The sequence below is a fragment of the Acanthochromis polyacanthus genome, chromosome 9 (genome assembly GCF_021347895.1).
Source record: "Acanthochromis polyacanthus isolate Apoly-LR-REF ecotype Palm Island chromosome 9, KAUST_Apoly_ChrSc, whole genome shotgun sequence".
Classification (NCBI taxonomy): domain Eukaryota; kingdom Metazoa; phylum Chordata; class Actinopteri; family Pomacentridae; genus Acanthochromis; species Acanthochromis polyacanthus.
In genome coordinates, this window is record NC_067121.1 from 11,671,747 (window position 1) to 11,698,130 (window position 26,384).

The window sequence follows — 26,384 nt, forward strand, 5'->3', positions numbered from 1 at the left end:
TTTTAGTAGAATACCCCTGCGATACATTTTTCCAGTTTAACTGCTTGTTTAACCTTCTGAACTCCAAACCCCAGTGGAGGGTTTAAAGGGGATGTTACATTTTTTAAAAATAAAATACAATACAGCCAAAATAACACCATTTATCTGCTGGAAACTCATCAGACTCTCGACTTTCAGGCTGTCCTTGAACTACTCATCTGTGACGCACCATTCCATTAGAAAACCTAACCAAAACTAAGCTTAAAATTGTGATCTTTCATGAACATAATTTTATTCTACATGTCTCACTTGAAAATTCTCCAAATTAAACAGTTTTCCCTAACCAAATACTGTAAAAACAAAAACCTGAAAATCTGCACTTGTCTGTGCAATTCTGAAGCCATTATCTTTCAAATTCTGAATAATTAATTAATTCAGCTGCAACCAACAATCACATCATAAAAATTGTGGTACGTTTTGGCTGAACTGCAGGCAGTGTTTACACAGAGAAGAGATGAAACAACATAATAAAACATCTATAACATGTACTGCTCCCATTTCTTTTTCAGTATTGGTAACAGCTGTGGGCACTTGAAAATTTCTTTCCAAATGTAGAATCAAAGTAATTCATGTTCCTGTTGTTTTTTTGTTTTTTTTAACTATGGCATCATATTTGTGTTATACTGCACAGAAATCCTTTTTGAGTCCCCTCTACCTCTAGACATGAATGTATTGTTTCCATAGAGGTGCAGGACTGCAGTAAAAAATGAGCCTCTGACTGTGTGAGTATTGGAGCAAATAAATGCCCAGAAAGTACTTATGGTTCAGAGGGTGAACAGTAAATGGAACAGAATGTGAAACCCATCTATTTTCCTACTAGACAAAATCTTAATTTCTTTTTCTCACTAGCCTCAGTAGATATGGATTGGTAAAATAAGCAACCTTGCTGACCAGACATTGAATCTTCTTCTGCTCTGGTCAACTTGGCTGCTCAGCTATGAGATCATGAGAGAAACTGACTAACCTTTACTGCTTACAGTCACATATTCTCACAACAAACCTATGATAGTTATAAAATCTATTCTTGCACAATAGGCTGCTTTTTCCTTAAGCTCACCTGGAAGAGTCGATGACAGCTGACCGGAGTTACAGGTAACAGAACCGTTGTTATTGGAGCTGACAGCAGCGGCGAGGTGGAAGATCTCAGATCGGGGGAGTTGGGGGGACACCGGTAAAGAGTGACACTGTCTTCCTGGCAGCTGCTGCCAGTAATAAGACGCCTCCTGCTGGGCTCCTACAGGTCCGTGAGCAGGCGGCTGGTTGCTGAACAAACTTCCCGGAGGCGAGTGGAGGTCGAACACCAGCGAGAAGACAGACTTGCTGGGCACGTCATAAAACTTGATCTTGCCGCCACACAGGTCTTCCCGGGCGGTGAACGGGTTGATCTTGCGGACTTTGGAGGCTCTCTGGACAGTGGGGGGGTTGTAGTAAGGGTCCTGGACATTGATTTTTCTTCCCGGCTTGCAGGAGAAGATGTCCGATTGGCTGCGGCTGAGCCAGATGTTTCGTCTGGGGCGAGGCGATTTGGGAGGGATTTTATCATTCTGGAAGCCAAGAGGATTCAGTCGCTTGAAGCCCTGGATCTTTTCACCTGGAATGAAGAAAACAAGAGCTTCTGTCAACATCATCTATTAAAACTGTATATATAAATTGAACAGAAACATAAAAATATGACTTGTAAGCATAGGAGTGTGTCTGACAATTTTATTACCACACAGGAAATTTGAGAGTTGGCTTCTGAACAGCAACTTTTAAAAGGAAAAAATGGAAAACATCCATGTTTGTTTTTTGGATTTGATGTCTCTCTTCTGTGATGGACATTAATTTGACTAATTTCCAAAAGTGTGATTGGATTAACTGAGTCATATTGAAGGTAAAGTGAGAATTTTACTGAACCACTAGGTGGCAACAACAGGCTAAGTTCTGTGTACGGAGCTATAAGTTCTTTTTAGCTCTTTCTTAAAGTGCTTTTCTAAGTCACTGGATAAGACTAGCAGTTGTGAAAACATTTTCACTGGTTTGATTGGATTTAATTAAAATGTTTAATTCATGGCAGCAGCACAAATACACATATTTTGATTTTTAGGATTAGAAAGACATGTTTGCAAAGATTATAGACACTGTTAAGAAACAGAGTATTTGCATTAGCATTTAAGAAAATGAAGCATTCACAAAATCTGTAATTCTAAACAGCAGACTCATCTCGATAAATGAGCTAAACTGGAAAATATATTTTTATCCTCCTCTCAAAGCTCTAGCTATTGTCACACCTCTGACAGGCCATGTGCTTCATTTATTCCAGGAAAAATCTGAAAGATTTACTCATTTTACTCATGAGGACCAAAAAAGAAAAACCCTCCTTTGGTAAAATATTTGGCTGAGAGGTTTTTTGTTATGCAACAGTGATATTTCCTACTATAAGGGTGATCCTGGCCTCCGGTCTGGCGGAAACGCTGATGTTATCAGCAGACAGAGGGAGATTGAGAAAGGAGGAGACATTTATGACAATCAACCGCTGATGAGAAGTGAGAACAGTCAGATACAGGTCATGCTTATCACACAAAAGACATAATTCTTATGTCAAGAGGCTTAATCTTGACATAGGGTTAGGGTTAGGGTTAGGGTTAGCTAACCCTGCTAGCTTAGAGATTTACAACACCAGACAAGAGATGTCAGAAAATGCATTTGTTGCTTGTGTGAATCACACCTGCATCCTGTGACATCATGGGCAGTGAGGGAAAAAGGATCCGTTTGGCTCGTCTAAACAAAAACATTACCGCCTCCTGACTGTGTGATGGTCAGACATGTAGACGGCTGTGCGTGGGACCAAATTAGAAGTAAAACCTGGCCCTGCATGGATCAAGTGTCTCAAAATAGGAATGTTGATCTCAGACCAAATTTCTTCTTCAAGTCACGATGAAGCTTATATTGTTCGCCACCAAGGGATTCGGGATCAGAGCTCGACCTCATAAGTCTTTGCTTTTGCAAAAAAAAGAAAAAAATAACCTTTAAATACTTGTTTGGGTGCAATCACAAGGAAAACAGACATTATAGTGAAGAAGGGACATTATTCATCTGCAAAACTGACTGTTAGAAGGCGTAAAAATCTGTCTTTAGCAAACTTGGCGGTATGTTTGGGTGAAAACAGTGTAAACAGTCACCTTGTAAATGGATGCACAAACATAGAATCAACAGTGTGCTTTAAAAAAAAAAGTGTTTTGGTGTCAGGAGAGAAGAGAAAGAGTCTGTCAGGTTCCACGCTGACTGGTAAACCAGTGAGATATTGGCTAGCTGAAAAGATAAGAGCATCTGTTTTATAGTGGTGAAGTGTAGTTTGGGAACTGTACTTGGATTACAGCTTCCCCTCCTTCCACCTTCCCTTACAGGAATTTACAGGCATCTTCTTGTAAACAAAAGGATGTGACTTTTATTGACTGTAAAACTGAAGTGTTGCGTGAGCAAGCAGCGCTGCTACCTTTGGGGATGGTCTTCTTGTCATTGTCTCCGCCGAGCGGGACACACTCGTGCTCCATCTCTTCAACTTTAAGGTGGGCAAGAATCTCCTCCAGGTGCCTGACGATGTCTGGGAAGGATGGACGGAGTTTAGGATCCATCTGTGTTGAGGAAATAGACGGAGATATAAAGAATCACCGGATTATCAGGAAATCGGGAAACGGGATGACCTTTCATTTAAAATGCTGCTACTTATAACATTTAAACAATAAATAATATGCCAATGTTAATTATGCAATACTTCTAAAAATTACATAAACAAACCTGAGCTGATGCCTCTGCAAGCCTTGACAGTGTATTTTACGAGACAGACTTTCTAGAGATACGCTTACACTGTTTAATGGTGAAAGAAAGACTGTTTTATGACTTTTATTGGTTATGGACTTTGGAAATGCTCATTTTCTCTGCAGACAAAAGCACATAAGTCAAACAAAGTGAAATTTGCTTTACTATATCTTTGAATCAACATTACTTCAGAAAAATGTGGGTTTAAATTTATAAAAAGAGAAGAAATAAGTGAGACTGCATGTCGTGTCGTGTCAGTAACATTTTAAACTGTCTTTAGCAATAATAAACAAACAAAAAGGAAAGTGATGAAAATGTGGAGAAAATTTAGTGATGAAGGACAAAAATGTGGCTAAAAGATGTACACAGCTGACAAGGAAGTTCAAAGTGGTTAGAATAATATGCTACAACAGAACGGACTTGGAAACAAACTTGAAATTAGAATAACAGAGACAAGGACCAAAAAAGCGAGACAACAGACAAGGATGAGAAGGGATGGAAGGAGCCAATATAGGATCAATCAGCAGGGTGCTGCAAAATCTTTAATGCTCTCATCTTCTGTGGTTGTAATTAATGTCAGAGAGAAAAAGATTCAGAGCTCCAGCCCAGTGATGAGCGAGCAAAACTAAATCTCATTTTAAGTTTAGAAGAAAGTATATTTCATTATTTGATTTGATTCATTTCATTTCAATAGTTACTTATTGCAACAACTAATCATTTTATATATTTAAAAAAAAAGCTGAATCTGCCCAGTAACTGATCCAGCTTTTAGAGAGTAGCACACCCCCTGGACAGTAAGCCAAATCAGATTATTCAGATAATCAGATTGCTCCTTTATTTCTGAACAGGGGGATATAAGTTACTCAAGAAATTAAAAATGAAACATGACAAACTCCAAGAAGCAACTATGATGAGTCATTTGGGAAAAGTTATCAGCATGAAGAAATTTGTCATAAACTAGGGCTGTCAAAATGAATGCGTTAAAGCAGATAAATCCATCATCGTGATTATTCTGATTGAAAACTTTGACATAATTAACGCATCTGCAGCGCAGAACGACTCAAGATCCCTGAAACGTTTATATATGTTACAGGCGAAATTAGAATCCAGGCAGATTTTAAATCCGCCTAGGCAGAATTAGAATTTTGATTTCGCCTAGGCAAGATTGAAATTTGAAGGGTTTTGAATATGATATGCTCTGCTTCAGTCAATTCCAGCCGTTTTCAGTACAAAAAAATCGCTAATATTCTATTTTTAAATAAAAAAATTACGAAAAATACAGGGAATATTGGACGGGCATCGCGAGGTGCATTTCCTTGAAAATGACTGATTCGGGGATTTTATACCGACTTCAGGACATGTTTTGGATAAAATAGTTTACTGGCTTGTGTCATCTGGATGTAAAAGGTTGGATTATGGCCGTTTTTTATGGAATCTTTTTTTGTGTGTGTAATAATAAACCCCGGAAATGTGAGTCACGCTGTGTGCTTTGAAGCCGTGTATAGAGAACGGATGGATGAATATTCGTTTTTGTCGGACAAATGTGTTTTTCTCACCCGCTGTGGTAATCGCATCTGAAAGTGGTTTATACCGGCGGATTCATGAGAATCTAAGCTTTCCATCAGCGTATAGTGTTTGTATAATCGTGTTTGCAGCCGTCGGACATTCCTGAAATTCCTATGCAAATTAGTAGGTGTACCGCCGGCAGTACACTGAAGTTTATGTAATTATTTGTTTTCCCTAAAATTATGTACCTTGAAATTTGGTTTTAGATACAAGGTAGATAATTACTTTAGAAGTAATGTCAACTTTTGTCCTCAACACTTGGCAAAATAAACAGGGAAAAAATTATGTTGTCAAAGTAGTTTCTGGGTTGTTTTTTTTCATATACTGTATACCAAAATCCTATTAGAGTGTTCGGGTTATTCTTTCAAATATACAGGCTATTGATACATTAACAGGGTTAGATCTTAACACTAGCCCGCTAGTGCACACATCCACGGGCTAGTGCAAAATCTCTGCTACTAGCCCGTGTTGGCTAGTGCAAAACTTTTTAAGGTCACTCTATTTCTATTGTAATGTATTGTTGATGTCATTGTTCATTGACACAGGTAACTGTGTTGCACCATGATAAGTGCTTAACAGAATCTGTAACTTTGGATAGATGGCAGGGCAGTAAGGTGGGGTGATGTCAGCCATGTTTGAAAAGTTTGTTTGAAATGTGAGTGAGGAGATTTGCAGTGAATTTGCAAGATAGCATAGCTTTTAATGGGCTTATCCAGATGGCCAGTGATTCTGAGCGCAGGGAGCATAACCTGGTGAGTATAGAGATTCAAGAAGTCTCAAAATCTGTTAGTTTTTCAGAATTGAAATACATGTGACTTTCAGATTGTAAAACAGGTGTTCCTTAGTGCTGTGTCAGTTAGTTATGAGCATAGTAGGGCTGGCCCGAATAGTGGTTTCTGGTCTCCGAATATTCGGGCCCTATTAAAGACTAATATACGAATATTCGTTCCGCCCCATAACGTCCGACGGGGGGGGCTTCAAGTAACGGGCTAGTGCAACATTCTGCGGGCTAGTGCATTTTGCAAGCTACTAGCCCGGGTGGCTAGTGCAGAAAAAAGTTAAGATCTAACCCTGATTAAGATTGAAATCTGTACAACAACCAAATTCTAATTCTGCCTAGGCGGATTCTAAATCTGCCTGGATTCTAATTTGGCCTGTGACATATATATGAAGTTTCTTTTAGTTGCATACAGTTATTTTCATGCAGGTGAATGGAGACAACTCTAATGAAAAGTGATCGCAGTCAGCTCAAGTAACTGCATTCATGTGGACAGCTGCTATCTATTATCTGTGAATATTAGTGTTTCTAAGCTGACAAAGATTGACAAAAGACAAATGGATGGTGGACTCACATTGCAGCAATCGAAGGCCAGCTGGAGAAAGTCAGGCGGACAGTCTCCCACCATGTGCTGGAACGTGTGATAGTCCAGGCCAAAGTTCTAGCCAGCAGGGCGAGGTTGGAGACGCAAAGAGACAAAGGGGGTTTGACACATTAGACACACAAGATAAACATGGAATTCATAAGCTAACAGCGGAGTAAAGATAGAGCTTTGTCAGAAGTTAGAGAAACTGTTACTCAACTGCCAACAGCTTCTTGTCAAACTAATCCCTCTGACATGGTCCTGCTGACTGCCAAGATCACCTCTAAACCTGGTTTAAATGTACAATCAACACTGGGATAAAAGGACGATACTTTCTATATATCAGGGAATTCGTGCTGACTTTCATACAGCAGGTGATTGGTAAGGGGTTTTAATGATAAACAACTTGAGAAACGCAAGATTCCAACACACATTTCATATTTTAAATGACAGAATAACATTTGCGTGCAGCTGCGAATAAGCCTGAACACACTGAACTGAGACAATCTCTATGCACTTAAGTTTACTTTGTTAAATTTGTGCAGACTTGTGAGTCATTACTTCACATACTTCACCTGTGAAATCCTAAATATTTGCCTTACATTAGGAGACTTTTAAGATTAATACACTGAGGAAGTACAGTAGGTGAATCGCTAGTAAATATTTAAAGTTGGTCTTGCAAGAATGGGTTGGAAAATATTTTAACATTCCCTTTTGAGTTCTGCGTGAGTCATTTGACAGTGTAAATACAGCGAGAGTTATGGTTTGGTCTATGGACAGAGCAAACACTTAGAGTGAGTATTACAGGGTCACTGGGTGGAAAAGAGGTGAGAGGGAGATGAACAGTCACCTCTGTGCGAGGAAGGAAGTCTGGGTCGGCCTGGATCCTCGCGATAATTTCACACAGTATTATCCCGTAGGAGAAGACGTCAGCCTGAAAACGAACAGAATAAATGAACATGTATGCAAACAGAAAGACATTTTAAAAAAATGGTGAATTCTGTCTATCCTGTTTGCTTTTTGCCATTATATATATATATGTATATATATACCCTTACAGACACATATTTTTTTGCACAAGGGTTTTCCAGCCATCCATCCATTCTCTATACACCGCTTTATGCTCACTAGGGCCGTGGGGGGTGCTGGAGCCTATCTCAGCTGACTCGGGCGAAGGCAGGGGACACCAGGTCGCCAGTCTGTCACAGGGCTACATATACAGACAAACACTCACACTCACATTCACACCTACAGACAATTTAGAATAACCAATTAACCTCAGCATATTTTTTGACTGTGGGAGGAAGCCAGAGTATGAAGAAAACCCTGCATGCACAGGGAGAACATGCAAACTCCATGCAGAAAGATCCCAGGCCCAGGAAGGGATTTGAACCGGGGATTTTCTTGCCGCAAGGTGAAAGTGCTAACCACTTACTCCACTGTGCAGCCCACAAGGGTTTTCTAATCACCAATTAGCCTTTCAACACACTTAGCTACCACAATGTACCATTAGAAGACAGGAGTGATGGTTGCTAGAAATGGGCCTCTGTAGCCCCATGCAGATATTCCATAAAAGATCTGCCATTACAAACTAGAATAGTCCTTTAGCACATTAACAATGTCCAGACTGTGTTTTTGATTAATTTAATGTTATCTTCATTGAAAAACTGTTTTTTTTTTCAAAAATAAGGACATTTTAAGTGACCCCAAGCTTTTGAGTGGTAGTGTGTGTGTGTGTGTGTGTGTGTGTGTGTGTGTACATATATATATATATATATATATATATATATATATATAATTTGATATAATACTAAATTTGTGATGAGTGTTGAGTTCAGTGATGAGACTGAACTACGCATCATTTGTTTGTAGATACAAACCAAGCATAGAAGCTTTGTTTAGTTTTAATCAAAACTAATCCACTGTCATCTAATTAAAGTTTATTTTCCATTTTGCTCTGAAGAAATTTGCTGTCAACGCAAAGATTAGAGGTTACAAAAGGTGACTAGAGCTGCAACTAATAATTATTTTCTCAATTAATCAATTAGTTGTTAGGTCTTTAAAGTGCCAAAAATGGCGAATAAAGTCGATCAGCGCATCCCAAAGCCTAACATGACTTTCTCAAATGTCTTGTTTTGTCCACAACTTAAAGATATTCAGTTTAGTGTCACAAAGAAGTTAATAAATCACAAAATATTAAAATGTAAAAAGCTGGAATCTGAGAATTTTGAACATTTTTCCTGCAAAGCTTTATCCAAACTGATGAATTAATTTTTAAAAATAGTTGGAAATGAATGTAATGGTTGAGAACTAATCGATCAATAGTACTAGCTCCATTGGAGACATTACCTTCTCATTGTAGGGTTCATCTCTCAGCACCTCGGGAGCCATCCAGAAAGGAGAACCAACAACTGAAAGCTTCTCTCCTTCAACACTAAATACAACACAAAGAGAACGTTTTATTATATACAATATCTCATGCGAACAAACAAAAATTTGAAAATATAAGACTCTTTGCAGCTTTGAGATGATTCCTGAACTCGATGTTTCTCCTTCAGTTATGTTATTAAATATATTTACACAGAGCATCTAACTTGAGGAAGCAGCAGATTGTAAATATGGCAAACTGGTGAAAAGTTGGTAAGAAATAATTCTCTTCTAACCCTGTGAGCTGCCAGGAAGAAAAGCTTGTTCACTATTCATTAAGTGTGTAAATGAATGATTTTGGAGTAAAATAACTCCATTAATTGCACACTTTATGTTGAGATGTTAGCACATAATGAAAAATCCAATCCAACTTTATTTATATACACTTTAAATAACTACAGTTGAAAAAAAGCCCATGTGGGAAGATTAGAGGAAGTATGTAAAGTAATTTCTTCAGGGTGCTTATGAAAGGTTAATATGAAGAATGTGCTTAATAAAAAAGAAACAGCTGCTCAAAGTTCGCTCTGTGTGTAGATGGCAATGCCTTTTGTGCTAAAACTAAACTGCAGTTTTAAAAAATTCCCAAGCAGATGTTTTAATCAGCTTTTAAAAGATTTCTGATGGTGTACATAATAAATCTTAACTCTAATCATTTCAGTGCAGTAGCTGTTGCTCCAGTTAGACTTTAATTTGGTGAAGTCGGACCAGATTTGTCACGTCTAGGAAAAATGTACCTTCCCACTTAGGAATGGCTGCAATCTGTACATTGCTGTCCATAAATGGTCACATATATATTAATATAAATGCATAGACATAGAAGATTCTAGAAATTATCATTTAATCTTTTCAGCTCTGTTCCTGAAGACAGTTTAGAAAACAGGCCCACTCTTACTTTGAGCTACTGCAAATTTTTTTTTTTAAAGTACAAACCCTGTACTGGTAGCATCCTCCTGCTATTAAAACACTGAAGTGAAGAGTGAACTGTAGAGGCGGCTGTTAATGTTAGAACATGACCTATGTGTTAATAAATAACCCGGCGCCTGGTATGAGGAGGAGGAGGAGGAGGAGGAACGCTCTTAAATGAGTTAGCTTGAACAGCAAAAAACAAGCGGTACAAACAACACTGTAGTTGAAAGTGGACAAAATATAAACAGAGGCTGGAATAAAAATTTTACCAACTAACATTTTCTCTTTCTGCTGCTAGTTATAAACAAGAGCATTTAGAATAAGCAGATGCGACACCAAATATGAAGATTTAATGTAAACGGTGCAGTTATAACAACGACAAAGGGAGCAAATTTAAATATATATATATATATAAAGCAAAAAACCTACTCACCAGATGCATCATCTCAGTTAATTAAGGTTTGTTTTATCATAAATGACAGCCTACAGTAAAATGCTGATGAGAATAGCTGTGACTCAAACGCAGTAACTGTGTCATTAAAAGATAAAATTGTGGGCTAATAGAGGCTAAAGAAAAGATCTGTCTGTTGATAGGTGATAATTATAAGTAATTTCAACAGTACAGCTACAATACATTTTAGGTCCAATGTTAATATGACTAAGTATGACTGCAATGTTACTAGAGGACCAGATAATGAGCACTCAAAATGCTTCTTTTCAAGGTAAGTTCTGGTTGTTATTGTATTGCTTGTAAAGACGGAAGTCTAAGGATTTTTATGTACAGTAGTGATTGCTAAAGGTTCCTTACAGATTTGTAGGGATCTTCTCTGCGAGGCCGAAATCTCCCACCACTGCTGTGTAGCTGCTGTCATCACACTTGATTAGGCAGTTCTGTGAATACAGAAGATCATTCCCACAGATGGTTAGCTGAGGAAGTTTCAATACTGAGGGAACAAAGAAAAACATGCTGTAGCTTAACAATTTCCTCTAAAGCTCTACTTCTTATTTGAACCTGAATTAGTGAACTGTACTTTACATTATATACTAAAAGTTCAGACTCTTCCTATTAAGTCTCAAAGAAATGGCTTGTACTTTTGTTATAATATTCATCTACATGGCACAAAACAATTAAGGGAACACTTTATTTTCACAGTATAACAGTAATTCGGCTGAGCTTCTGGGATATCAGTCTGTCCAGGTAAATGATTGTGACCATCCTTCTCTCCTTATCATTCCGGATTTTTAAGCCCATTCAGGTTGCACAGGTAGTCCAGCTCCTCCAGGATGGAACATCCATACATACTGTTGCAAGACGATTTGCTGTGTCTCCCAGCACAGGATCAAGAGAATGGAGGAGATACCAGGAGATGGGCCTTTACATAATAAGAGCTGGACATCTCGGCAGCAGGACAGATATCTGCTTCTTTGTGAGAAGAGGAACAGGAGGAGTACTGCCAGAACTTTACAAACTGACACGACTGCAGATATCAGTTGTAAACTCTGAGTACTTCGAGTTTCCTCTCACATCCTTAGTGAGAACCTTCTTGTCTCTAATGGTGTCAGAACAGTCCGTCTGGATCTTGTTGCCGTAGTCATGGAGACCCATGTGATGTAGCATCATGACGGCGCTCAGCAGCAGGGTAGTTGGGTTGGACAAGTCCAGGCCGGCAACGTCAGGGGCGGTACCATGGACCGATCGAAAGATGGCAGCTCTGTTGGCCGCAATGTTGCCGCTGGCTCCGGGTCCTCCAATCAGACCAGCCCACTCATGGGTCTGTTTCTGACCAAACTGTCAGGAACAGACTCTGTGAGGCTATAAGAGCCACAGTCTGCCCAGGAGTTCACTGATGTCCACCATCTAATCAGAAACATGCCAAGACATTGTCGGGACTGGATCCGGGCCCTTGGGGGCTATACACACAACTACTGAGCCATATTATGAGTTGTTTTGATTCATTCATGCAAGTTGGAACAGTTTGTGATTTTTCACTTTTATTTTTGGTGTGACTCTGCATTCACATCTCAGTGGGTTAAAATTTTGGTTTTCATTGTCTGTTCTTATGTCATTTTGCTCTCAGTGAATGACACAGTATAATATATTAACAAAGATTTTCAACTTAAATATGTTGTTCATTGAGATCTGATGTGTGATTTAAATCTTCCCATAATTTTTTGAGCAGTGTATATTGGTATATGCACTGCTGCTGATCATTTGCACACTCGTGGTGTAACATAACATTTGGCTGTCGCAGCTACTCAGCCGAACGTTAATGACCTATGTCCTCACAGTTATTTATACTTATCAGTCTAATTGGCATAACTGGTGACACATGAATCCAGTGCACATCTTCACTCTCACTTAGCTTCCTTTCTAAATTGTGGGGTTCTTCATAAAGGAGGTGTACACCAACACATGGCTCCGTAAACCTAAAATTGCTTTATAATTTCTACAAGACATATACAAATACAACAACTACATAGCATAGAAAGGACAGAATGCTTCTCTGTTCATTGACTTCTCTAATTTAGTATTAATTTGAGGAACTTTAACATGCAACTGAAAAACAAGTGTCTGCTTCCTTAATGCATTTTCATGTCTTCCTGTCAAATTTGTTAATTAAATTTCTCTGTGCACTTGTTTATAATGTTTATAAATGTGATTTTACAGCAGAGTGCAAACTGTCCCTGTTCCCTCACGGTGCCAATGTGGCTCTCGGTCAATGTGGAAAACTAGAAGCTGCTTGGTACAGAATATCAAATCTGTCAGTGTCAGTGTTCTTTACAGAGAAGCCAGCAAGTCATTAGTAAGTAGATGCAATTTAGTGTGCCAAGACGACACCTAATACATTTAACATTATTGAGTTATATTGTTATTTATGTATGTTATGCTGTTTATGTTATTTATTTATAGCTAGCCTTTAACAAAGTCAGTGAACAGAAATTCTGGAGTCATACACTGCAAAATAATTCACTGTGATCTACCAAAACCAACTAATATTTCAATACTCCTGGATAAAGGAAATGAAATATTCTCTAGACTAATACATTTCCCTCCTCTGTCATTTGCTGCATTCCTCCTCACACAAAGTACTTGGAGCAAATATGAAAACAAAGGTTTAAAAAATGCATGACACAAATGACTCAATTTTTCTTATCTGAAGATGCCCAAACAAAACAATGAGACATGCTGATGTTTTTAAGTCAGTGCTTTGTTTTATCGGGGCCATGAGCAGGTCTGCAGCTCTGCTTTTAGCTACGGTTTCTGCTCTTAATGACCAATTAGCCTGTCAAGCTAACCTTGGAGGTGAGGTCCCGGTGGAATATGCCTTTGGAGTGCAAGTAGGCCAGACCGCTGGAGATGTCACAGGCTAATTTCACCCTGGTGGGCCAACTCAGGTGTTTGTTGCTGTCTAGAAGCTGCTCCAGGTTTCCACCATTGATGTACTACGGAAAGCAGAAAGACAGACACATGAACAAATAAAAAGGTAAATGTATTCCAAATATTTTACACAAGACTGACTAAGAAGGGGAAAAAGTTATTCTTGCTTTCAGTTGTACAACAGATGAAGCCAACAGATTGGGTTTGGTGAACAAATGCTTGAATTCTAATTGCAAAGTGTGCTAAAAACACATTTACCAACAAATCTGGCTGCAGAACACACAATATACTATATGAACTCTTCAAATTCAAAGACACATCCATTCACTTTAAGCAACTAGACAACAGAATGGCTTGGACCGATCCATCCAACACGTTTTCAGGGTGTCCTGCTCACATTTGTGGTCATGCACAGGATGAGGAGGAAGGAAGGTGGAGGGGACATGGTGGGAAAGATGATACTGGGAGCGTGAAGACCGTTAAATCTGGCATCTTAATATTCTATCAGTGATCTTATTGTCCATTTCTAATGCTCATGAGCCATTAACTGCACTGCTGTGCAGCAAAAAAACCAAAATGTTTCTGTTTGGATTCCCTGCATGGGTCACTGTAATACTAAACCAGAGAGATTTGAATGACTTCCAAAGAAATACATTTCAAAAGACTTCCAGAGAAATTAGATACTTAGTTCGTGTGAATACTCCAACCTCAACAGTGTAACACTCTCTGTTGCCAGTGATAGAAACACCAGACTGACCGGCTGGGTTTAGCGTTCATTAGCGGTGCACTGACTCGTTCACTACAGTATGTCATTAAGATATACAGACACACCAAAAGTACAAAGAGGTACTGACTAACTGCATTATTCAACCCTACTGCTCATCTGATGGGCTCATAGAGTGGAACACTGATTGGCTGCTTCGATTACAGACGGCCTGCCTGGTGGGTTAGCTGATATATCGACCACCTGGCTGAGCAGAATCTGACTTGCAGCCTGTTCAGCTGGCTGTCAGAGGTGCTAGTTCACTAATACATGAATGTGGACCGTCTGGCTGCCTTTGTGTGGGCTGGGGAGTGGGCAGCAAATCAGCTCAGTGGGTTTAAAAGTATCCAGGAGCCTTCACTTTGTCTGTCAGCTTTGATCCTCAAGAACTTGCCTGACTTTGCTGCTCACATGCAAACATGCAGATGCACAAATCCACGATCACATATGACGAACAACTGTAGTTAACTAATGACGAGATAAAGAGTTGGTCTGGTTTAGCTGTGGTTACAGTAGTGGCTGATGGGCAAAGAATTAGAACAAAGACAGCTGGTAGTGAAGGGAGGAGGAGTTTACTAATTCAAACTACTGAATAAACTGGGCTTCTGGTCAGATTAATACCAATTTTTTAACTAACCTTAACTTATTAGTAAAAAAAATTCAAAATCCAAAGCTGTCTTGCTACAACAAATTTCATATCTGGGTTTAGTTTTTTTTCCAATTAGTGGCATCTTAAAGTAGATATCCTCTTCAGCTTGTACACATCTACATACCTAACTTAATGCTAAAAAGCCTTAATATAGGAGCTCTGACACGCAAAACCTGCTGTGTAAACCAAGTTTAACTCAAAGTGAGGCTGATTGATCCACCAGGCTGCATGTCGACAATCACGCACTGGGTTCATTTAGAGATGTTTGCATGTTTTATTACTTCTGTATTTTTTGTAAAACTGAGTTATATTATTCAATATTTTCCCTAACAAGAATTGCTTGAATTTAAGATTTAGAAGTTGTGCACATTGTGCCCTATGACAGCCTGTGCAACCAACTATTACCCACAACACAGAGTTGCAGAAATGTTTCTGTGTACCAGAAGGATAATTCCACTCTGATGAAGATACACTAGACCCCTGTCTTTTTCATTCTTTCTACATCTTGTATTATTTACGGCATGAAAGCTGAGGCATTTTCAGCTTCTGACACAAATTTCTAAACTCATTCTTTCATTACTGAACCATATACACTCCCTCATGCATTGAAATGTTCAACTCTGCATGAATAAATCTTGATACTTACTGTCAGATTTTAATTTTACATAGTAATTAGCAGTTTAATATCTCCTAAAAGAAGGTGGAACGATGTTTTCTTGCTCTCAAATACAGTCTAAGGATGCTTATTAAGTAAAATATGAAGTGAACCTTAATTTGCCAGGGGATTTGTAAAGCAAATGCAATATTTGTACACGTGAGAAATTCAAATGCTTGCACCCTAAACAGTGAGATCCCTGCATTATTTATCCTCAAATGTCCTATTAGATACACACACACATGCACATACACACACACATATATATATAAACACCCCAAATCAAGACGTCAGAGGATTACAGTATTTGTCCAGCAAATTCCTCAGTAGCCACAGAGTTCAACATCTGTTGTCTGCCTGTTGGGGTTTAGGAGAAGAGCAATACAAAAGAAGAAAACTGAAAAAGACTAATCCGACTTCCTTACTTCATCATCTCATTTAAAATCCAGACAACACACATTTTAATCTCACACTGACTGAACAGGCAACAAGTACAAAGCCTGGTCCAACATGCAAACTGCATGGTTTTGACGGAGAGTCCACCTGCTGTGTCAATTAAAAGTAACTAAGTGGAAGTAAAGTCGTATTCCAAAAAAAGCCTCTTACTCGGGACATGGTATTTTTTTTCCTGGAATTTGCTTTATCCTATTTGTGGAGTTACTGATACACCACAGTAATCACTCACCACAGCGCATGTTTGGGCATTTTTAAGTACCTCACCATGACTGTGTACAATGTAGAGGAAATAAGAAACATACGGCTGGTGGCAACTGATGTGGAAGTTGCTCGGCTGTCAGTGTTTCTGGTTTAGAATCCTGGAGAGACCCAAACAAAGAATCCTTGTTTGCTGATGGGAGCAGCTTCAAACAGGAGCATTATCCTGCCATGGGTCATGACTTACCATTAGTCCAGATTATGATTTCAGTAGTATTTCCTATAAGGTGCATTAAATTAAAGCTTAGCACAGGCAGAGCAAGGCTCTATGCTTTCGATTATTCTGTCTTTCAGAGTCCTTAAAGAATAATTCTCATGCAGTGTTCTGACCTATGTGTTGCAGCAAATCCATCATACACCGATCAGCCACAACATTAAAACCACCGGCATGACATTTGCATAGGTGTTCTTCATGTGACCAAAATAGTTCCGACATGTCGACTCAAAGATACAGGATCTCTGGTGGTGTCTAGTGGTGTCCGGCTGACTTTAGGAAGCTAGCAGATGTTTTGGGTCCGGTGGGTTGCAGGGTTTGGCTTTGGCCTCACTGGACTGGACTTGTTCTGAAGCATCCCAGTGATGTTCCACTGGATGGCATTGAGGGAGTTGGAGGCTGTGTCAGTACCTTAAGCTCTTGGTTGTGTTCTTCAAGCTGTTCTTGAGCAGTTTTTAGGTATAATAGGGCACACTGTCTTACTGGGGGTCTGTTGTTATCCAAAAGGAGTGTTCTTAGTCTGGAACAAAGATTAGGTAGGTTGTAGATGTCAAAAAAACATCCAGATGAATACCAGGAAACAAGGTTTCCTGGCAAAACATGGCATTATTACAAGAAAATCAATGTTGTACATTTGAGCTGTTGATGGTTTTAATGTTGTGGCTGATCGGTGTATATTACAATTGAAAGCCCAGTGCCAGTGTGGGAAAAAGTGTGGTCTGTGAAATGTGACAAATGTAGAAGTGGTAAGTCTAATCATTAGACCTTTAAAGCAGGTATGCTATCTTTGAAAAATCTCAAATATTTGTCAGAGCTAGAAACCATGAAAACAGAATGAATCATTGGATTTGAAATTTTTCCACAGTCCTTGAACTAATCATGTGTTACTTCCATTTTTTTGGAAAAGTAATCAAAATCCAAACAAATCCACTTTATTATAAATGCATCTACTAAGAAATAACTACAAATAAACCTTTTGTGCTAAACAGATTCTGTAAAAGACAAAAAAATTCCACAGTCTCTGTGCAACCGAGAACCCATTAGTGACTCAGCGCCAACCAGTAGTCATGTGACAACAATTTAGTGGCTTTTTTGCTTGAACTGGGTTGAGCTGCAGGTTGTGCTTACAGAAAGCAGATAGGAGACAAGAATGGAAACAACTTTAAAATGTAAGTAGTAAAGCATTTAAAATATGCAAACTCACCATTTTTTCCAGAACTGGTAACATATGTGGGCACTGGGAAAAATGTTTGATATGTTGATTGTGTCTTAAAAAGTAAATAATCTAAAATATGTAACATTTGTTTTTACTTTTTTAATGATTTATGGCATTGCAACTGAGCTATACTGCACAGAGGACATTTTTGAGTTCTGTCTCCTTCTAGTCGTGGCTGTGCTGTTTCCAATGAGGTGGAGGACTTCATATTGCAGTTAAAAATAAGCTTACAGCGGGTAAAAATGTGTCAGGAGCAAAAAATGGACAGATGCTTCTCTGGGTTAAAGGGTTAAAATAATGAGGATGTGCAAAATTTAACATTAAAATTCTGTTCTGCTCAGTTTTAGGACTCTTATTAATTTGACCGTTCTTAAGCGTGAACATCACTCACAGATTCAGTTTAAAGGCAGCACGGCTCATCACTTTTGCCAGTTTTGCAATACTATATGTAGATTTGCACATGCCTGTGCGTGAGTCAGAGAGTTTCTTGAGGTAGCTCGAGGCCACGCAGTAACTTCACTCTCCGTTTCCTCTGAGCACGGCCTCATAGTGGGGGTCAGGTAACAAAACACCAAGAGCCTGTTATTGGGGTCAGAGCGTTCAGTTTGGTCCTGACACGACACAACAGGATCTGTTTATGCTGCAGCAGGAAAACAAGCCCCACTGCACTGCGTACATATGTATATTCATATGTCTTCATATGGCTGCTTGAAGTACCGAGGCCTAAAAACAAACACTGGGGTGACCGAGCGTTCTGTGTAGCTGCACCTAGGCTCTGGAACACGCAATCCTCTGACCTGCGCACCATCACTGGCCTAAGTCCTCTTAAATCACAACTCAAAACCTTCCTGTTTAAAATGATTTTTCATACCTAGTGGCATGGTGACACTTTACTACTTTTATTTAATTTGGATGTATATTTTAGTGCGGTTTTATTGCTGTGTATTTTAGTGTTTTATTGTATATTTTACAGGCTGCACAGTGGAATGGTGGTTAGCACTTTTGCCTTGCAGCTAGAAGATCCCTGGTTCATGTCACCGCCTTCCCGGGATCTTTCTGCATGGAGTTTGCATGTTCTCCCCTGTGCATGCGTGGGTTTCCTCCCACAGTCCACTGTTGTAAAGGGCTATAGAAATAAAGTTTGATTTGATTTACAATGGGCTGAGTCACTTTGGAACTACAGTAGAAGACCAAGTGTGTGTTTGTGAATGTACATTAGGGATCTTCAGATGCGCTGTATTACGGAACTGCAGAAAGCTGCTATCTGTTTTGGAGTTTTTTTGTTGCCATAATAAGCTCATTGACTGTGCTGCACAACAGTGTAATTAAGAACACATGTGTGAGCCGCGGAGCATCTTTAACAGTGTGTGCTTTCTTTAGAGTGGAATGAATGGCTTTTATATTTGGTACATCTTAAGTCACAACCTGTACTGTTCAAGCGTAACTGTATCTGTCATAAATGTGCGTTTTTGTGCAGTTTAAATGTGGAAACATTAGCCACAGGAGGATATACAGCTGCCAGTCTGTAGCAGTGAACATCAAAATACTATCAGCCCTGAATTAAACAGAATCAGTGCGTTAATAGTGCATGTTTTCCATGGCTTTGGCTGTTCTTGATGGCGTTATATTTCATATTTGTTTTTGCTTTTTTTTATTTAGGTCTAGCAAGTTCGTATCCTTATTTGCCTGTTTTAATAATTTACGAGTTGACTGTACTAGTGTTATATTGTTTCGATGATTACACGTTTTTAAAATAACAGTCGCAGCTAACAATTACTTTTTATTTTCTGCTGATTAATTTCTTAATTAATCAAGTCTATATATTTATAATATATATATATATATGTCAAACGATTAAAATTTGTAAGATATATATATATATATATATATATATATATATATATAAAAACAAATTTATACGATACACATATATATATATATATATACAAAAACATTTGATAAAACTAATTTTACATTTTTGTAGTTCCTGCTGTATAATTATTCATTCATTACCATTGTTTATATATATATATATATATATATATATATATATATATATATATATATATATATATATGTATGTATGTAGATAGAGAGAGAGAGAGAGAGAGAGAGAGAGAGAGAGACTTCCCAACTTTCTTTTCTTTAGCTGAGTAAAATTATCATATTTAAAATCCATCATTTAGCATTGTTTATAACTATTTGAAATCAAAATCAAATGACAATGGTTCCAAATATTTAAAAGTTGTCACAAGTCTTCACAGATTTATGTGTTTCTATGTGGATGTTGTCCAGTGCAGTATTGCAGCAAAACAGCCAGAGAAAATCCAAACAAATTTCTTAAATAACTGTAGGAGGAGCTATTCGCTACAACAGGAACACACAAACAAATTAATTATGTTTCAGGCTAAATTTAGCCTTTCCACCTCTTTCACATCAAGAAAACTAGGCCTGACCTCCTGTACACCTCGTCTTTTCATTCAGCAGTCAAATATATCAGCTGCTTATCAGCCATTTTCTGTTACAAATTACTGATTATCACAACCACAATGCTTTGTCTCTCCTTGTCGCACACAGATGAACATACACAGGTTTAATATAGAGCTATGTGCAGTTTAACATATGGCGCTCTGTAAACCCACTGGTTTATGTTCTATCGTTTAATTGTATTGGTTGCCTGTATTAAATTCTCTCACATAACCACACAGCGCAAGTGTCGTACATACTGAAGCACATTCAGTTCTTTTGGTTTTCCACAATTACAGGCTTGCTGTGTTCGTGGATGATGTGATGTTCACCTGAGAAGAGTCTGAAAACAGAGAAACTATATTCATGTGTTGACACGAGACGTACTGTACCCTTTCTTTAGATACTTGATCTCACCTATCATTAGTTTGTACAGAAGCTCTAACATAAAACAGTGTGGACTGCTTTCTTACTTCTGTCAAAGCGTGAAGCTGGCCTTCATGGACACACACTCCCTTAAACCTGCAAAGACACACAAGATACGCAAAATTAAATCATAATACAATGATTTAAACTTTGTCAGAAAATGGCTAGAGTGAAAACAATAGTCAATAATAGTACTGGGGCTGACGTGCAGACACGTTGTTCTTATCTTTGCAACCTAAAGAGAGAAAACTTCACACACAGCTGTTTAGTTTCTCCTGTGATACACAGAAATTTAAATGTTTCTGTATCACAGCAAAACACATGCTTGACCTTTTCTGCTGTGAGTAAACAGAGAAAGCAGAAAGAAAAGTTAAGAAAAGATTAAAATTCCAGTGGGCAAGACCAGACAGGCTATTACTGCAAGTCTGTGTGTTGATAGGAGGATAATAACAGTTCAGTTGCTTCACCTGCATTCCTCCCATTTCTCATTCTACCTTGCCTATCAATTTCCAGCCTCTTAATAAACATAACTAGTGTGTGCTTGTGTGTGTGTTTCTCCAGTACTTTGACATATTGGATGTCACGCTAAAAAAAAACACACAAAAAAAAACAAGAATTAAAACTCATTCCCACAATGACCAACTTATTAGTAATGGAGAAAAACTGCCCTAATTTAATTTGATGGCAAATTTTGATGGATTATTTTGAATTATTACGTCATTAAGTCACAGAGGAGCGCACACTCCTTCAACTAAAGTGAAACAATGTGTGTATACAAAGCAATGTATGAACCAACTTTGTTCATGAGCTGCGCCGAAAGGCCTCATAATTCTGGAGGCAAAGAAAAGGTCAACTTTGCGGGTCCTTGTTGGATTTTAGCTAACAATGACCCCCTCAGTATCTGCTTGTTAATGCACACACACACACACACACACACACACACACAACTAGGCATGCTCAACAAAGATGGCATTGTAAAAGATGTGTGCATGTGTGTGTATGTGCACACAAAGATATTTATGCATGTATGTGCATGTTCACACACTCTCCCACTCAGAAACTCTGAGCCGGAGTATTTACTACAAAGGAAAAAAATAACAACTATTCTATTCTGAGGTCTCACAGTGAATTCTCACAGCTGTAATGTTGTTTTGTGTACCAGATTTTCATTTTTCTGCTGTAAAATTCAAGGCAAGTTTATTTGTATAGCATCTTTCACAGAAAGATGCAGAACATGGAACACAACATAAAATGAAATACATGCGAACAACAAGACAACTGGCCAAAAATATGGTTACAGTGAGGTAACGCAGCATGATTTCAATAAAGAAATCAAAGTGTCTAAAATCAAAAGTTGATCAACAGTACAGAAGGGCAATTCTTCAAAATTATTAAGATCATCAGCAAGTTAATTTATGTGCAGCAACGTAGTTAAAAGCACTTTCTTGCTGTTGGGTTCAGATTAAATGCACTAATAGCTGATGACTTGGACTACTGGGTTTATATAGTCAAACATATAAAAATAAAACAGCCGCTCAGGAAGACCAAAGAGGGGCTTTCCATTTAAAATAATGCATGTGTTACTGCTGTCAGCAGGCTTGTTGATACCATAATGCATTCTGGAAAACAGTGCCTTGATTGTGTTAAAAGCCTGCAATGTCAAAAGCTCAATGATTTAACGCAGGTGGAGGTAGTTTCAGCTTTTCTTACTTATTTAATAGTCACACCTTACAGTAAATGCAAAATGCTGGATCTTCCACAAGTTAAGTTAGTTTTGACATATTTTGTTTGAGTTAAGATTTGACTTTTTTATGATTGGTTAGCTCACAAGAACACATTGTACAACCATACAGCGCATGTAAAAACAGACTAGTCTGACAAAAGAGCTGTCACTTCAGGTCCACAGGTGTAACCAGGCGTAAAGCAGTTACAGAGTTTTGCAATTTTCACCCCCACAATCATTGACCAGATGATCTGAAAAGTTAACATGGTTGTTCATTGTCTCTGCCTCTCCCCCCTTCTGACAGAAAGGGTCCTCCTTGCCATCCACCTTCAGGCATCTGGTGCAACTCTAACAGGAGCTGGCGGTTTAGAAAATCCATTGATAATAGGCTCTGAGTTTGACACAGTTTCTCGCCAACCCCAAAGGAAACAGGTCACAACCACAAGCTCATTAGAGAGTGAGAAGAGATGAGAACGAGCTAAACGGGCAGGCATACCGTAAGAGAAAATAGATTCAAATTTTATGACCAGACAGGCAGGTGTTAGTGGAAATTACCGATGTAATGTAGAACATCAAATTCGTCGAAATAATGAGCAAATACTCTATATTTAGAATGACCTAATATCCTGATACATGTTCAAAGGAAATAATGACATTATTTTGGTTTCTTCATTTGAACAGCTGCATTAATAAGCAAGCTTCCAATGATTTCCCCCCCTTAAAAATGAGAAGAAATACTACATTTTGTAAGTCAGGCAAAGTAGATTTTTTTAGGAACTTCCTTAGATCTAAGTCAGTTATTTGTTTACAAACCTGAGGATGTTTGGATGTGACAGCCGGTTCATTAGCTGAACTTCTCTCAACATGTTTGCTCTGTTGCTGCTGAGCTTGTTCATCTTCAGAGCCATAACTTGGTCTGAAGCTCGATGACGTACCTGTAAAACAGATAATTACAAAATGTGTTTCAAGAGGCAACAGCACAATGCCTGCATCCTGAGATTGGGGATAGAATAATGTTCTGGTGGCTGCAAAAAAAAAAAAAACATGCATAATTATTTAAATTAACATAGAATTTTAAAATATTTTTGAGCTGTACTGACAAGGCCTTGACCTGCTTGTAACAAAGCGATTTTGTCATAACAACATGTTGAAAAATACAATCTGGCTCATGCAGGAAGAAAACGGAGGAAGAAGAAAAAAGAAGACTGCACATAAAAGAGAAGTGAAATGAGGTCAGTCAGTGCCAGTGTTTCCTCTACGTTCATTTAGGAGTGGCAGGCCGCCATTCCTAAATCCTAGTCGCCGCTTTTTCAAATTTCTTTCTATTTTTTTCACTGTCACAAATACACCACCGTCGCATGTCTCCATCTTCACAGCAGAGTCCTGCACTGTGTCGGGTACCAAGGTAAACTCCAGATAACTATTTTGCTCAGTATCTACTCTGTGGGGGGTTAATACAACATTAATTACATGTGAGAGTGCGGACTTGAAAATGACATCCCATCAAGCACCCAGGCAGCAGGTCAGAGAGTCAGAGGAGTTTCGTCTTGGAAAATAGGATAGCTACTTACTGGACAAAAGTTATTAGCTTAAGATAACTCATAATATATTTTACAAGTTAAACAGACATTCGCAAAATATTGATGACCAGCTAACATTACGCAACACATCAGTAGCTGAAGTTAAATTCAGCGTCACTAACATGAGTGAACTACGGTAATTGATAGCATTAAGCTAATATCTACATGCTATGATGTAACTGCTGACTGCATTTTCAGGTGAGCTTGTTAATATATATATATATATATATATATATATATATATATATATATATATATATTCAATAAATAGGTTGTACAAGTAAAATCTGCAGTAAAGTGTCATTTGTTTACGCCACCACAGCTCCCGGAGAGCCTGCCACCACCGCCGGAAAAAAATCCTACAGGAAACACTGAGTGCTGACCAGCCATGACAAAGTAGACTGTCAATTCAGTGCTGCCTAATCAATTTTGTATGATTGTGCATTGGGATTTTAGTTTCCATCTTATTGTTCGATTGTTGTTGCATCACTGTCAATTTCTCCACGGATGGCTGGACCCTATCTCAGCATGCTTTGGCTGAAAGGCAAGCAACCACTGCGAAGAGGTCATGATGACCAGGAAGTCTTTTCTGCTGAAGCTTTAAACTGTGCATGTTTTACTATAATACACAAAAAATGAAGCAAAGTGAACTTAATTCTCAAGTTTCAGAAACTAATAATATTGTATTCTAGCAAACTCCAAGTATCAGTTAGTTGTTTGAAGAGCAAGTGGTAAGTTGGGGACATGTCTTGAGATTAACTGGTGCATTATTAAAACACATGCTTATTCATTTATATTTGTTCTGATTAAGAAGCAGTGTTTTGTATCAGGAGTAAATTTAAACTTCAAATATCACTGACATTTGTATTCCAAAAATACCTGCAGGCCATTTAGTAGGGTAAAACCCCCTCTAAAAGCGCACTAAGCACATTTGATCTCACTACAAATACAATAAATTATTTTATTTATTAAAAATAAATGTTGTTGACTATCAAGGTAGGAAGGCCCAGACGGCATATCTATTCATTGCACCTATGACCTCACAGTCTTTGAAATAGCAAAATGACTTTAAATCTACACACCACAGCTTTCAGAGATGCCACAGCACAGTATATTACAAGAATTTGACTTCTTCTGAACACACTCATGCATGCATGGAAATAGGAAATATCAATGTGCAAACCACAGAAGGCAGCACACAAAATGACTGAGCTGCTGCAGACACATCTACACTTGCTTACTCATTTCCTGAAAGCAGAAACATATTTAGAACAAGATATAGATTTTCATCAAGTAGTTTGAAAAGCTTGCAATAATACCCCTGTATCTAATGCTAGGCAACAAAGATATGGAGGTAACATCAAGAAATTATTCAGAGGAGTCATACAAACATGCAAAACAGAGCCACTCACTGTCACAACCGTAGGACAGCTATTCCCTCATTTATGGTACTGCAAATTTGAAATTTAAATCAACACCTTGACCATTTGAAACCACACTGGACACATGAAATGAAAGGTTTAAAAAATTACAAAATCTAATTTTAAAATTGTGGCAGTTCATCAAAATTATTTATGTTTTACACGTTTTTATTTATAAAAGTAAACTAAATTAACCAGACTGTTAAAAAATAATAAGAATAGGAATTTAAAAAATTCACTTCTAAGCGCAACTGAGATACCATGACTGACTCAGCTGTGACCAATAATCACCTCAGAAAAATTTAGGGACTTTTCAGCCAAACTGCAGGCAGAGAGGAAATGAGAGTGGTAACAAAATTTAAAATGTAAGCCATATAATACCTAAAGTATGTAGAGTCACCACCACTGTTTATCCAGCATACTAAAACAACTGCTGCCTGGAAAAATGTTGTACATATTAACACCTGTTTTTCAAATATTTGTGAAGTAAATTCTCAAAAAAATGTAACTTTAATTTCTTTTCATTTTACGATTTATGGCATTCTGTTACACTGTATGAAAGACATTTTGACTTCTCTTTCTTTCTAGTTACGGCTGTGCTGCTCTTATCGAGGTGCAGGATGTTATATTGCAGGGAAAACACACACACTAACAAAGTGACAGGAGCAGAAAAACACCAGAATCTGCTTGGGGGTTCCGAGGGTGTAATGAAGCATTGTGGTGTTCCGGCACAAAAATGAGATTTTCCAGATGCAAGGAAACATGCTTGTTTGATAGAGACCACAGTCAAAATCCTCTTTACAGTGGGAAGGAAATGCAAAAATTACAATTCCTACTCAAATCATGACCTATATTATAATAGCTGCCAAAATAATTGGATAGTTTAGCTCCTGTAGTCATTGCAAGCAGCACTCTTATTCAGAAGACAGCGACTCAGGCTAGAAAAATACCACAAGTACAGCACCAAAGAGAGCATTAGTCATATTCAGTACAAAGAGGGACAGCTTTATGTCGTCTTCGAACAATGGCTCTTTCATTATCGCAGCCACAGTAAATGGAGAGGTAGTATCACTTAAAGCAG

General features: G+C 38.2%; 1 protein-coding gene across 1 annotated transcript in view; it reads right to left on the reverse strand.

The window, feature by feature from the left end:
- Positions 1 to 26,384, reverse strand: part of tesk2 (testis associated actin remodelling kinase 2) — a 42,806-nt gene that overhangs the window by 4,674 nt on the left and 11,748 nt on the right. The window contains exons 4-12 of the mRNA XM_051953363.1: positions 23,116 to 23,237; positions 20,627 to 20,675; positions 13,395 to 13,541; positions 10,906 to 10,988; positions 9,114 to 9,198; positions 7,615 to 7,698; positions 6,756 to 6,842; positions 3,515 to 3,653; positions 1,097 to 1,630 (exon numbers count right to left, since the gene is read on the reverse strand). Of these exons, the coding sequence (XP_051809323.1) occupies positions 1,097 to 1,630; positions 3,515 to 3,653; positions 6,756 to 6,842; positions 7,615 to 7,698; positions 9,114 to 9,198; positions 10,906 to 10,988; positions 13,395 to 13,541; positions 20,627 to 20,675; positions 23,116 to 23,237 (1,330 nt within the window). The remainder of the gene's footprint in view (positions 1 to 1,096; positions 1,631 to 3,514; positions 3,654 to 6,755; positions 6,843 to 7,614; positions 7,699 to 9,113; positions 9,199 to 10,905; positions 10,989 to 13,394; positions 13,542 to 20,626; positions 20,676 to 23,115; positions 23,238 to 26,384) is intronic.